We start from the raw sequence: 13956 nt of genomic DNA, 5'->3' as shown, positions 1-13956 counted from the left end.
GCCTCTCTCCCAACCTCTCTCCACTTTCCAGAGTCTCAGCCCAGTCACTTAACCCAGGCTGGAACAGGACAAATGGAAATTTCTTGGCTCTTGGCTGCTTCACCTAAGGTTTACCCATACACAGAAAGCTGATTGAGACTGGGTAAAATTTTAATCCAAGCTTTATTTTGGCTGATCTTCTGTAGTGCAGCACAGTGGAGCTTGGATTGGTTTTGACTTAGCAAATCAGCATACTGTTTCCTTGTTAGTGTTTGCAACAGGACAAATCATCCTAAAATACTTACCCTGTTCTTCATTTGTGCTATCCCTTATACTGTTCTCTCTCACAGGCTTCTTTAGGCTTTCCCCAGCTTTTATAGAAGACATATTACAGAGATCTGGAGTTGACAATATTATCTATGTAGTAACTCAAAATGATCAGGATGCTGATGCTCTTGTTCAGCATGGAAGTCCTTTCCCGCAGCACTGGCCTCTCCTTGCTATTGCTATTTTAAGGACAGGTGTCTTCAAAGAGGTAGTTGCCACAGATCACTAAAAGTAGATGATATGACTCCTACCCTAAGTCCTATATTCAGATTTCACATGGAAGTCAATCTTCAGACAGAAAATGTTCTCTCTGAAAATTATCAAGAAATTTGTCAAGTACAACAACATGATGTAGCTGCATTCAGAGTGTTACCTTGCCAGGACACTGGCCAGGCTCAGGGCTGCTGAGTGTAATGGTAGAGGACAGCAGACATACCTAGGTTTGGGTCTAGGTCCAGGTCCCAGTCCCACATTCAGGTCTGGGCAAAGCTGGTAAAGTTTCACACCTTCCCTGCAGTGGCTCCCCCAGGAGCATGGAAAACCAGGCACCAACCATGCACAGAGCTACAGTACAGGTTGAGGAAATTCCTAAGAAATAAAAATCCAGGATATCAAAGTAAGCAGCACATGACAGGTACATTTTTAATTTGTGTGTGTTCATCCAAAAAAACAGCCTCAAGGGACTAGAGCACGCCTTTTCTCATGGAAAGACCAGTGTCCCTGTGTCACTTTCAGATAAAATTACTATGAAGAAGCTACAGAAAAGCCAAAGATCAACTGCAGGCATTTGAGCACTTGAAAGCACAAAGTTCAGCTGGCTATAGTAGCAGCTGGCTACAAATGCAGATTTGTATTTGGAATAAAGCTTAAGAGAAGCTCAAGAGTAATGCTGGTGCATTCTACAAGCCCACGGCAGTGCTGGGAGAGTCCACTAATGTGTATTTTCCATTATTTTTTCCTTCCATCTCGTGATGGCTTCATATCTGAAGTTTTCATTTCTGCCACAGTTTTCCTGTGTTACTCCTTTGCATGGAAACGTAATGGTACCAAGCACTGAAAACACAGTGGTCAGTTTCCTTCCAAGACAGTAATTTCACAGGTAATTTTGCTGCAAAGTTGAACAGCCCAAAACAGCCCTAGGTGTTCTGGCAGCAAGCTGATGTTACCAAACATCACTATTTGTCCAGCTAGTTTACAGGGAAATAAAAACAAAATCCCCAGGTGTCGCTTACAGTGTAGCCAATGTTTTTCATTCGTCTCATAAATGCAATGTGCTGTTCAGCCCACACACCTATTTTATAGCTCTAATGAAAAAGACAGAGCAAAATTCACACATCATGGTGACCACACTGCCTTTCAATTCACCCCTGTAAAAGACAGAGATTGATCAAACAGGTATTGCTCCAAGCATGCGAATGCAATATATGAAGAAGCATGCCAAGAATTTTAATTGTACTAAATAGGAAAAACCCGTAACTAAGAGAAAATAGATTGCCTACATAACAACACACAGCTGGAATGACTTTAGTCCCCACGGCACTGCTAAGAGGCCTCTTTATAGGCTTGGATTAGAAGTGCCTTTAGCCAGGCACAGCAGGACAGGTTGGATAGGGGCAGCCTCAAGCCCACAGACCCGAAGGTCTCAGCTCTTTCAGCTCCTGGCTAAGTTAGTACAGGGCACACAGACCTGATAACTTTTTGGATCTTGCTATTACTCCCTGACACTGATGGATTTCTGAGGGTCCACCAACTATTCTCTATCTTTACGAAGATAGGTGGTTTCAAATGTGTTGTTTGGATATCCCATCTATCACATTTGCTGTTACATTGCAAAAGGCAGAAGATACTGACAGAGGAGAGACACACACTGCTGGCACAGGGGCACCTTGACAGTTCCTGAGCACATTCCTCTGCAATGGCAATACATGTCAGCACTCTTTACTCATTTATTGAAACTTCAATTCCCTGCCAACTGCTCCAGTACTGGGAGTATCTACTGGAAAAGAAAAGAAAGACAAAGAAACCATACATAGGTGGTCCCTCCCTGTGCAGTCCCTGATGCTGGGATTGAAGCTCCAACAAAAATCCAGGACCCCTGAGGGTGCTGGATTCTCTCAGCTGCTCAGGGCTCACCCTAGGAGAGGGCAGGTTCGACCCCCCCTTCCACCTTACTGGCCATGGCAATTAAAAGGGTCATTTCAAATGAAATTTCTTGGCCTAAAATGAACAGCCACATGGGCACTGCCATTCAGTGGGGATTTCATAACCCAGGACACACGCAGGCAAAATCCTCATCTGTCAGATATGGCCAGATCAGTGAACTGGAAGCAGCAGTGACTGACTTTCCTCTGGCTTTGTGAGTGTGAGTGACCCTGTGACTATTTATTAAGCCATATGATTACACACTGCAGGCATACAAGTGAAAGAATGCCCAGGGAGGTATGAGGTTGTGGCACCTGAAATCCCTCACTGGTCGTTTACAAACCATAAAGAAAAGTCGACAAATTCCTAAAGCTTAGAATTTTTTTTTTTTCATAGGGGCTTAAGGTTTGTGTGGCTATAGCAAACCACCAGGCTGATGCCAGACATTGTTTTGGTGCTTGTTATTAGAGATATGAACAATGGCCTGGATTTATTCAGAGACAAGGACTAAAATTATTCCATCTGTGCTGTGTTAATGAATAAATGCTGTTCCTGAACTATCGCAAAATTCTGAGCCATAAATTTTTGATCATGTTTGAGCAGTTATTTATAGGCACAAACTCCCCTGTATTTTTTAAAATCCTTTTCAGAAAAAGCTTTGTATCTTAAAGTTTTCATTTTTGCTGTAACCCATTCACAATGCTTTTATCAGCTGTACACTCCTAAAAACTCCCTAGCTATATGTTATCAAAGGTGAAGAAAGAATATATAACTTCTTACTGTACAAAGTACTATAAAAAGTGCACAGCAAGAAAACAGTTAAATGGATCTTGTTCAGTTGTTCCCACTCATCAAGGAAAAAAAAAAACCCTATTTTACAAATATGTTTTTAAACATATTTTTCCCTCTCACCTTTTTTTTTTAGTATAGCAGATTTCCTTACTGCATGGCAGGATGATCCATCCATTCCTGGTCCACAAATTCCTAGACTTTATTCTTACACCTGGAATTGTGCTTAGGAGCTAGACTCCTGTAACTGCATGGAAGAGGTATCCTAACCCAGTCATTTCTTATATACCCTACAAAAGATACCTAAAGAAGTACCTGCCTTCCTTGAGGGGGCCCCCTAGTAATTTTTATCCCTCCTTCCCTGGCAGCTCTTGACCTAAGGGTTGCAGGGAAGGTTGGAGGATCAGTGCCTTGGTGTGCACTGGACCACCCTGGGGACACAAGAGACTGTCCCCTACTGACAACTCAGCAGGAAAGAGGGGAGGTGATGGTGAGGAGTGTCCTGCCTCACCATCTAGAGCATAGAGGTGGCCAAGATGGGTGTTTCTGTGGAGAACAGGCTCACAGTCTGCAATTCTGGCTGTGTTTGTCAAGGGCAAAGGGTAATTATCTTGCACAAGCTGTTTAGTCTTCCACTTATCTATAGTGTACTGGTCCTATCTTCTGATTCCTCGGGAAGCTTCTCTTCATCAGCAGGGCTTTCAGCTCATTTATTTGAAGTCTGTTTTCTAAAACACTACAAGTGTGCTTCGCAACAGGTTAAAGACCATCTTCTCTGCTTTCAGCAATTCCATATTGTACCATAGCTTTGTATTATGCAATCAGTAATTTGACAGGAAATTTCTACTTAAAAGACTCTATTTATTAAAGCAGAGATATTGAGTTCTAAAACATTAACATAAAAAAAATGCACAAGGAATTCTACACCTATTATCTGAGAATGCCATGAGTTAGGAAGATCAGATCTTCTCCCTTGGAGTCCATTTGATCCCTTCAATTCCCTTGCCTGTGGAGATGCCCAGAGCCCAAATCTCAGAGGAAAGAGTCAAACCCTGCCAGAAAGAGATCTCATCCTTCTGTCTACCATTTAGAAACTAGTCTTAGCTCTCATGCTTGAGATTCAGCATCCCCAAAGTGTATCATATTGGAAAGGAAGTTTTGCCCTTTCCTCATATTTTTTCCCAAAGTGAGTTGTGCATGAGGTGGTACGAACCAGTGACACTGATTGATGAAAGAGTTAATAATATTGGTGGCAGTCTGATAGAGGAAAACCAGTGGAGAGGCTTAGCTTGCCATCTGGAGCAGATAACTTTAAAACAGCCTGAGAAATGGGATTGAAGTAACTGGAATAAGAAACACGCTTCCTCACTTTTTCAGTGCAGCAATCTGGAGGCATTGCAGCTGAGCAACTTCTGGCAGCATCCCTGCACATCTGTAGCATTCATGGAAAAGAAGTAAACAGCATCAGTGAGCTGGAAACACTGTTTTCCTTACTGACCCCCTGCAGCAAATCTGTCCCAAGCTCAAAGGAGAAAAAAATCTGATGTGTATTTTCCTAGGAGTTGTCTGCATCTGTATTCATTATTCTTTATTATGTTAGTGTGTTATGCTTAGTATGTTTGGCTTACTATGATCAGTTAATGTTCTATTGACTAAATAATACAGTAGCTTGACAAATTCTCAGAAATTAACTTATTTCAGAAGGAAGGACAGAATGACTCAGAAAAAGGGGAAGTGGTGCAAGGCAGAGTGTATTCAGTCCTCTTTTCAAAAACTTCTTCCCCAAAATGAGAATTGCTGGAGAATGCCTCCCTCCTTCCCTCCTTCTGCTCATCTCTTCCTTCCTTCAACCAAACTACAGGCTCTGGGAGCAAGGCAGCTAATAATAAACTCCTCAGCTGAACTCTAGGAAAGCAGCTTGGTCAAGGCTTTGCCTGCCAAATGCTGACCGTGTTCCCAGCTGCCAGCAGAGACTGACTGCTAGCCATGTTTTTCAAACCAGTTATGCTTTAGCCTTCTGCCCCTCAGAGCACATTTTGCTCCAAACAAGACCTCCCAATTCCAAATGATGGAGTCAAAGGTACTTGACTCATGGTCCACCTACCATGTCTCATGTCCATGGAGCATACAGGGACCTCTCCAGTCACAATATATTAACACAACTGCTCCTGCACTATGACTCCTGAAACAAAAGCCCCACTGCTGATTTTATCCCTGCCCACACCAACAGGCTGTACAAGAACAGCGCTGGCATTTCTACAGTGCCAACCAGCACACAGACAGCACTTCTTTCAAAATTACCTTTTATCAAGGTTTGTGTAATAAAACTTGATTCTTGCCATGGGATTCCCCCTTATTGCCTTCCTTTACCAGGAAGGACACAGGGCCAAGAGAGAACACCAAGACAGCAGGCGTAACATTTCCTACTGGTCAGGCAGGAGCTCAGCTGCATTTTGGTCCCAAGAGCAACCTCTGGTGCTTCACTTGAAACGCTGACCCAGCTGTTCACTGAGTTTGGAGTCTTTAAAAGTCGTGCAGGTCACCTTTCTGTCTGGAGGAGTCCAGTGCCAGGTGAAGAAGCAGCCAGCACTGCTGAAGGTATGAGGCTCCCACTCTCTCCAGAGGCTGCTCAGAGGCTGCCCAGAAATGCAGCTGAGACTGTAGGGGTGGGAACTCACTGAGTCAGGTTTTCTGAAGAAGGGGAATAGACCCTTTAAGGGACACAAAAGCATGAGCACCTACAGTCAAACAGCATGTATGCTGGTGCAGGGGTGTGTTGAAACCAGGCCAGCCTAGCTCCTCCCTGAGCTGCCCCATGATGCTGGGAAAGATGAGGAGGGTATGGGAGGAAGTTTGGTCTCCAAAATGGTATGGACAAAGGCAGCTCCTTGGATTGGACCCTACTGAATTACACAGCTCTCACTAGTGTCAATGCTATGGCTTCATGATCCCATTCCTCCTTTAGTCAAGGCTCTTCTGTACTGCAGATATTTGGGATACCTTTCTGACCACAGCAATGCTGTTTTCCTGAGGCATAAGGCACGTAGGGTTGGTTCCTAAGGGTGGAACTACCCTGACTCCTCCTCTTGTGGTGAAATCTCCTACCACTTCCAGGCTGTAAGTCCTCTCCTCCCTCCATGCTGCCCCACCAAGCACAACAGCACAAGCATTTCTGGAAATGGTCTGTATTTCTAAGGGGAGAAATAACTCACCTTGGTATCATCACAATACCCAGGAGAAAGAAAGAAATGACAGAAAGTTAGTAGGCAAAAATCCCATCTCGTTACAGCAGCGCACTTAGTATTGGAACAGTAAGGATAATAGAGTACCCACTCCACCCCAAAATCTTGTTCACTGCAAGAGTGCTGACCAGGGATAGTCAGGTACGACACACAAAAGGAAGCTATTTGTATGGCTGTTAATGAATAGCAATATTTTTTACTATTTTGGAGGTGACAGAAATGAACAGTTAGCATTTCTTCCTATTTCTCAAATTTGTTTTGCTTTTTTGCCATTACAGGGCTTAATGTAGAACAACAACAACAACAACAGCAAAAAAAAAAAGGAAACAAACAAAAGGAAAACAACAATCAAAAAAGGAAAAAACCTTGTGTGCAGCCTTATGGAGGACTTTCCAAGCCACAGATGCTGGCTCTGTGGTTGGCTGATCTATCCAAAATAAAGCTCAACAGCAGGGAGCAGTGGAGTAGTTCAGGGGGTAGAAAAGGTCATGCGAATGTGATCCCCACCTCCCAAACTCCACATCTCCTTATGCTGCCTCCCCCTGCTCCTTTTGGGATGGAAGGAATTTTTGACTTACTTTTCATTTTTATTTTCAGACTGCCTTTTCTATCCACTTGCCAGCTGGGTCATTGAAAGTGACTCTTGCTGCAGCTACTTTTCCGGGACAGAAGAAATGAGGTGAACTATTATTCTGATAGCTTATAAGTGAAAAGGCACCAGCAGCTTTGATGATGAGCCTCTTTGGCTGCTCCAAGACAGGGCTGGCACTGTGGGAGCTCAGAGGCCACCTTCCCCTTGCCACAGGGACAGGCATTCTCCTGCCCTGGGTGAAACTGTTGACTGCAGAGACTGACATGTTTTCCCAACAGAAAGAGATCACAAGAGCCTTGAAAACAGGGGCCTTGAAGGCTGCTAACCCCTGTGCACAGATGCATGCACCCACCCTCCTCACATGAGAAGGCCATTTTGGTTGAACAAACATAAAAAAAAGAGGAAAGTGGAAAAAGGAAAGAAAGTGAGCAACCTCATTTTGATTATTTTTGACATCAGAATGCATTCATACCATATACTTTTCCTTTGAGAGGAGTGCACAGCCTGTGTCGTGGCTCAGCTGCTGGTACAACTGAGCCATGTCTACAGGAGATGCCATGAAACCACTGTGGGGAAAACCTACAAATTCTGCTGCACATCAGTCTGGGGGCTGAAGCAATGTCCAGCTGGGCAGAGGCATGGCCCTTTTTTTTTCACAGCCAGCACATTCATTTCTCTTCAGGTGTGGGCTTCAATTTCCTAATGAAAGAACTATTTCAGAAGCCTTACGTTTGCCAGGAAAATAAACCAAGTCTAAACATCACACCTTCCTCTGGGAGGACCTTGGATGTGGATGATGGGACTATACCTGTATGTTTTGATGCTGCCAGCAAGAAAGTTTTTCATAGCAAGTGTTTGATTTACCCTAAGCACGATGCAAAAGCAAGCTGAAGTACTGCTTTTGGTAAGGTCACTTACCAAACCTCTTGTAGCCGAAGGACTGCACCTCCTCTTCCTCTGCAAAGTCGTCTAGAGAAAGAAAGACACAGCAGTAGGTTATTACTACTACCACTGGAAAAAGATGAGGAAAAGTGTTTACAGGTGCATGTTCAAATAATGTAAGTTTACTTGGTTTGTCAGCCATGTTACTGCTCTTCCCCTCTGCTGCTCCTATCCCACCTCTGTCTTCAAGTGCAGAAGGCAGTTCAGAGCCTTTCCCCCAATGAGAATCTCCAGCAGAACTCTGGATTACTAACGGTGCAGATTTATCACCTGGCAGCCCTCCTGAGGCCTGCTTGGCCAGCTGAGTGCAGAGCAGAGCAGAGCAGATATGTCCCTCATCACAGTGACAGCCACAATTGTCACCAGCATGCCACCTGATCAAGCTTGCCCAGGCCACAGGAGTCAGAGGGGATGGTTGTCCATCCATCCCCCACCTCCCATGCCCACTAGCTTGGCCTGAAAATGTCAGATCCAATAAAACATGGGAAACAGAACTGAGAAACTCAGATGAGAAAAATAAAAACTGAGATGGTGAAGATTGTGAAAGGTCTAGAGGGGAATGGCTGAGGTCACTTGGTTTGTTCACCTAGAGAAGAGGAGACTGCGGGGACACCTCACAACAATCTAGAACTTCCTCGCGAGGGGAAGTGGAGGGGCCAACACTGATGATAGGACCCAAGGGAAGGGAAGCTGTGGGGAGGTTTAGGTTGGCTGTTAGGAGAATATCAGGCTCCCCAGGGAAGGGGTCACTGCACCAGCCTGCCTGAGTTCTAGAAGTGTTAGAACAATGTGTTCACATACATGGTGTGATTCTTGGGGCTGGCCTGTGCAGGGACAGGAGTTGGATCTGATGATCCTTTAGGGTCCCTTCCAACTCAGGATATTCTATCATTTGATGATTCCATCATGCCTTGTTCTCATCTTAAGCAAGCAGTAATATGCTAATAATCACAAGGTTATTTTGTCAGAAGCTGAATTTCTCTCCATTTCCTTCTGTCAGCAAAGGAAAAGGCTGGCATCAGCAAAAAAAAAAAAAATACACCCATGACTGTTTTTAAAAAAAGAATATGTTTGTGTTCATGTGTTCAGCCTCCCTCCACCAAGACAATCCCTCATTCTGCTGAGCCAGGAAAGGCAAAAACTCTGCCTCGTCACCAGCACCAGCCTCTGCATCAACTGCTGGGAGGACAGCACAGCCCAGGCTGTTCTTCTCCTGCCTCTGTATTTTCCAGATATAACATTTAATGACTGGTGGAGGAAAAGCAAGCTCAAAGCAGACAGACACGTGTGGTGGAGTGAGAAGTCTGTGTTTAGTTAGATCTTTTTTGCCCACAGACTTGCCCACAGACAGACATGCCCACAGCACATGATTGGGCTGCTCTGCATCACAAAATTGGGTTAACTGGTGCCACAGCTAACTTGGGGCAACACAGAGCCTTGGGGGGATGAATTCAAAGGCAAAGATGCAGTCTGCATACAGGCTCAACAAAGCCAAAATGATTTGTGTGCATGTCTCCAGCAGGAAATCTGACTTGCTCTTCCTTCTGACCTGAGAGGTGCCACACACAGAAGTCTCTGAAGGAGACTTTGCCTGAAGCCACAGCAGAGTCCATGAAATGCATAATTTTGCAGAATATCACCCTTTACTCAGACAGAACAATTGATTAAACAGCTAAAAAACATATTCTTCACCAGGTAAGACATTTAGCTTACTGGCAGCAGCGCTCCTGTCCATGTGTTTAAACAGACCCCCAATTCAGATGTCCACTTAAGAAGTGGAAGAGTCAGCAGATGCTCCTTAGGCAAAACAAACACATCCTGGTTTTCAAGACAGAAAGAAACCTCTAAAAAACCAAGCCAAACAAACCCTCATAATTGTCCCAAATGTTATCTGAAGACAAGGCCCCCCAGCTAAACATGACAAGTACTAATAAACCATAAACAGTCAGCAACCAACTTCTCATCCCAGCAGTGAGCTACTCAGGAAAGATCTTCCCCTCTTGCACGAAAGATAAAATGCTGCACAAAATAAGATAACAGCTCCGGAGACCTTAGCTTCCTGCCCTCTCCTGCTATCAGGCTGCAACACAATTGCCTCCTTTGTTTCTCAGGAGTGTAACCTGGCTTATCTGATGTATACAGCCAGGCCACCTTTAAATCCTGCAGCTTCATCCCACACCACATCTCCAAGTCCTTCCTCCCAGGCTGCCAGCCCCTTCCCTAGCTTTCTTGTTTTTCATGCTTAGACCAACAGCATTGGCTTTTACAACTTTAATCACATTTTTGTTTCTTTGGCCATTTCAGTATATGCAATATGTGTTTATATATGTACATATTATACATTTCTATACAGACATATACTTTTAAATATATATATATACACACTTTTAAATATATATAGATATATGCTTTTTAGTATTTGCAATGCTGCATGTTATTCTTTCTAGGAATGGGCTTTTTCTTTAAGCTTTGGATACATTATAATTATTCATTCACCTAATTTTGAAGAGCACTTGTGATATTTGAAACAAAGAAGTGGAGATGGGCAAGGACAGTTATGTTAAGTGGTGACTCGTCTCCCTGATCAGTAAAATCTCAAACATCATCTCTGTGAGTTATCTTGCAAGGGGCAGTCAATGTAATTTTAGGGGAAGTCTATAAAAATTATTTAACAGACGAAGCTCAATGTTCTTTCAATCACAACTGCAACTTTGCTGAAATCATGTGCAAATATAGTACTTTAAAATATTAACGGTTATGTAACAAGTTTAAGGAAAAAAAATATGGAGGAAATTAATGAAGCAAGCTTAGACTAAACATTCAGAAATTACAGCACTTTGGAAAAAGAGACTAAGATGGGTTGAAAGTCCTACCTCAGAAGAAGTCTATGCTTGAAATATTAAAAATTATGTTGACAAACAGGCCTATAAATTAAAGTCCCAAGGCAAAGCCCTACACCTAGCCTGCCCCTCCCATGTCTGTTGGGCAGTATTATCCTCACTGGAGGCAGCAGAAACTTGATCCTCAGCTCCCTGTTTCAGTGCTGGAAATATTAAAATTTTGTCCCAAGTGCTAGAAAAATCTCAAAGCTTCCTGATATCTTCAAATCAGCAAAATACAGGAGAACCTAAGTTTTCATTTAAAAGGTAACAGCTTTTCTAGGGAAAACTATGAAAATGTGATCTGTTATGAATTACAGAGGTTAAGAAAATATACACCGAGTAAGAAGTCAAATACTATGAACACCTCCAGTATGTTTTCATGACTTATGGTTTTAAAGGCAATATCAGAAATCATTGTGGCAGAAATTCACGAGCTTTGAGCACCAGTGACTGATCTTAGAAATGGAAATTCTGCATTTTCACATTAGCGGTGCCCACACTTGAGTGAGGCTGCAACTGGTGTAGGAGGGGTTTGTTGGACATTGTGAAAACCTTAAGTTAGAAATATTTTTCTTTAGTTTAAATCCAGCCCTCAGTTACAAAGGGGACTGGAATGAACACAGTATTTCTGTTACATACACATGCATTAATATCCAGGCAAGGCTTATTTTCCTAAGTGAAAAATATGAAGGGCAGACTCCTCCTTGAAGCAGACAATCAAGTAGAATTTGTTGTTATGTCCTGGTCACAAGAATTAACTCTTTAGTATGGGGAAGACCACCTCTAACTCAGTTATAAGACACTCAACTGTGAACCAAAATCCAGAATAAGAAAGATGAAAAAACATGAAAAGGCTAGTCTCTTATTCCATTGACTTGTACAGAACTGTGGCAGCAGGAAGGTCCATTAAAAAGGTGAACTTTGGGCAGAACAGAAACATATGTGAGCAACCAATTGTATTTAACCATATAGGGGAAGGGCCACCAGAGATCTCCTGTTTTATTGGGTTTACAAGAGACTCCTTGGATGCTAGAACAGATTTTCATGGGGAGATTACAGCAAACTGCTACAAATCACTGTCTCGCTGTGGCTGAACAGCAATACATCAAATGTTTTTAAGGAGTCAGTGCAAAAGTAAGAGTTCTGGTCCAAAAAAGTAAAAAAAAAAAACCAAAACAAAACCTTTGAAATATTTTGGCAATATCCATGCCCCATTGAGTACCAATGCCAAATTCCACTTGCCCTCCAGTTATATGCAACACCTCTAGTAAATACATTTGTAGAGTTAAATAAGTTACAGTACAATGCTTCAAGGGAGTGGGAATTATGAAAAGGCAGTTCAGCTGGGGATTAGCACAGGGAACAGAGGGAATTCATTTAATCTAAAACAAATTAGACTCTCATTTGATTAATTTGCTAGCGGCAAAGCAAATCTGTGGAGTAGAACTGTTTAATTTCTTGTTCTTAAACCTTAAATAAATTAATCATGGATCAGTTATGAGTCACTCTGAGGTCAATTAAGAAAGAGCTGGCCTGGAGCCAAAATGGATGCTAAATTTGCCCCTGAGACAATACAGGGCATAAAACTACAGCACCAGATCTGAGGAGCCTTTGGTGCAAGGTGATTTTAGGGAAGTTGTTTCCATTTTAGCCCCTTCCTTTCATGGGTGTCATAGTTGGCATATTGAAGGTGTTAAAGAAAGCTGCTAATGTACGTGTCCAGCTGTCTCCTTTTAACAGTACACCTTGCTCAGCCATTTAAACCTAATTAACTAACGAGGCAAACAAGACCTCAGAACCATTAGAGATGCTGGCTCGTATGGTGGCTGCAGACACGTGGTGTCCAATAATTTCGAGAGCACTTGTGTGTTGCAAACATGGATACAAAGTCCTTGTTTAAAGACCTCGTCTGAAGTTTTAAATAAAGAAAACAAACCAATATTCTACATTGCATTTCAAAATCTGGGAAAATCGATTCCAGGAGAGAAAGAGGCATCTGGGCTGAAAATTGTCATGCCAAGTTTCACCTCAGCTTTTAGAAGTTCCTTTATAACCCCCTGAAAACTCAAATTACAGTACATTAGAACTTACCCCTAAGTAGCAGGCTAGGAACTCAGACTGTAAGATTAATTTGTAGTAAAAATGACATCCAGTGTAAGAGTTTCCTCTAAAATAAATCTCTCTTTCAAAGGGCTTTAATGGTTAGAGCCCTGCCTTTCCTGCTGACTTAATGGGAACTATAGAGCTAGATCTCAGTGCAACTCTGTAAAGCTCATACTAATATTATCAAAGAGAGATTTTTACTTGTACCTTTTGGAAAGAAGCTGTGCCCATTAGTTGAAAAATCCCAATATTCAGCTCTTTAACCCATCAGCATGGATGAAGAACTCTACTCAGAACTGTGTAACAAGTGCCTCTCCTTCATGAGAGACTGCTTGCAGTGTCAAAAACTGTTTCTGCCTGCTCTCTCCATCTCAGCACCTTCACTGAAAGGCAAAACTCATCCACTTGTGAGGTTTCTGTAATATTAACAACTGTACAGGCAGACAAGAACAGCGACACCAATATCTTTCTCATATCACATTTCAAAAGCTTTTTGAGCTGCCACCAGATTTATATGCATTTCTGCTCACTATTAACTGGGTCTACATTCAAACTGCTGACCTAGAGGTGAAATGGAGCCAGCAGAAGCACAGCAAGCAGCTGTGGCCTTCAGATGTTGATGACTTCATCAGTCTAATTGGTTTCCACTGGTTTTCATAGCTTTTATTCTGGACAGTCTCCTGCTTGTGCTAATGGGCTGCTCATTCCCAGCTCTCTTCACAGATGCTTTATTTCACTTGTCCTCTTGTTCTGCCTTTCTCCACTACTTTTTTCCTCATAGGCCCTTTTCATAGTCAAGTGTCTCTCTCTGCCTCTATTTTGATAAGCCCTCCCTCACAAAATCTCACCCCACACTTAAAACACTTCCTGATTGACAGGATCCCAAGCCGACATGTCACACTAAGAGTCACTGTTGTTGGCCAAGTGTGTTGTGCCCGTATTATCCAACCCTTCCTTT

General features: G+C 42.8%; 1 protein-coding gene across 1 annotated transcript in view; it reads right to left on the bottom strand.

The window, feature by feature from the left end:
* Nucleotides 1–13956, bottom strand: part of COLEC12 (collectin subfamily member 12) — a 96609-nt gene that overhangs the window by 76941 nt on the left and 5712 nt on the right. Inside the window, exon 2 of the mRNA XM_038127704.1 lies at nt 7990–8040. Coding sequence (XP_037983632.1) covers nt 7990–8040 — 51 coding nt within the window. The remainder of the gene's footprint in view (nt 1–7989; nt 8041–13956) is intronic.

This window comes from Motacilla alba, chromosome 2 (assembly GCF_015832195.1).
Source record: "Motacilla alba alba isolate MOTALB_02 chromosome 2, Motacilla_alba_V1.0_pri, whole genome shotgun sequence".
NCBI classification, from domain to species: domain Eukaryota; kingdom Metazoa; phylum Chordata; class Aves; order Passeriformes; family Motacillidae; genus Motacilla; species Motacilla alba.
Note: the sequence above shows the minus strand (reverse complement) of the source record. Positions and strands in the feature narration are given on the sequence as shown.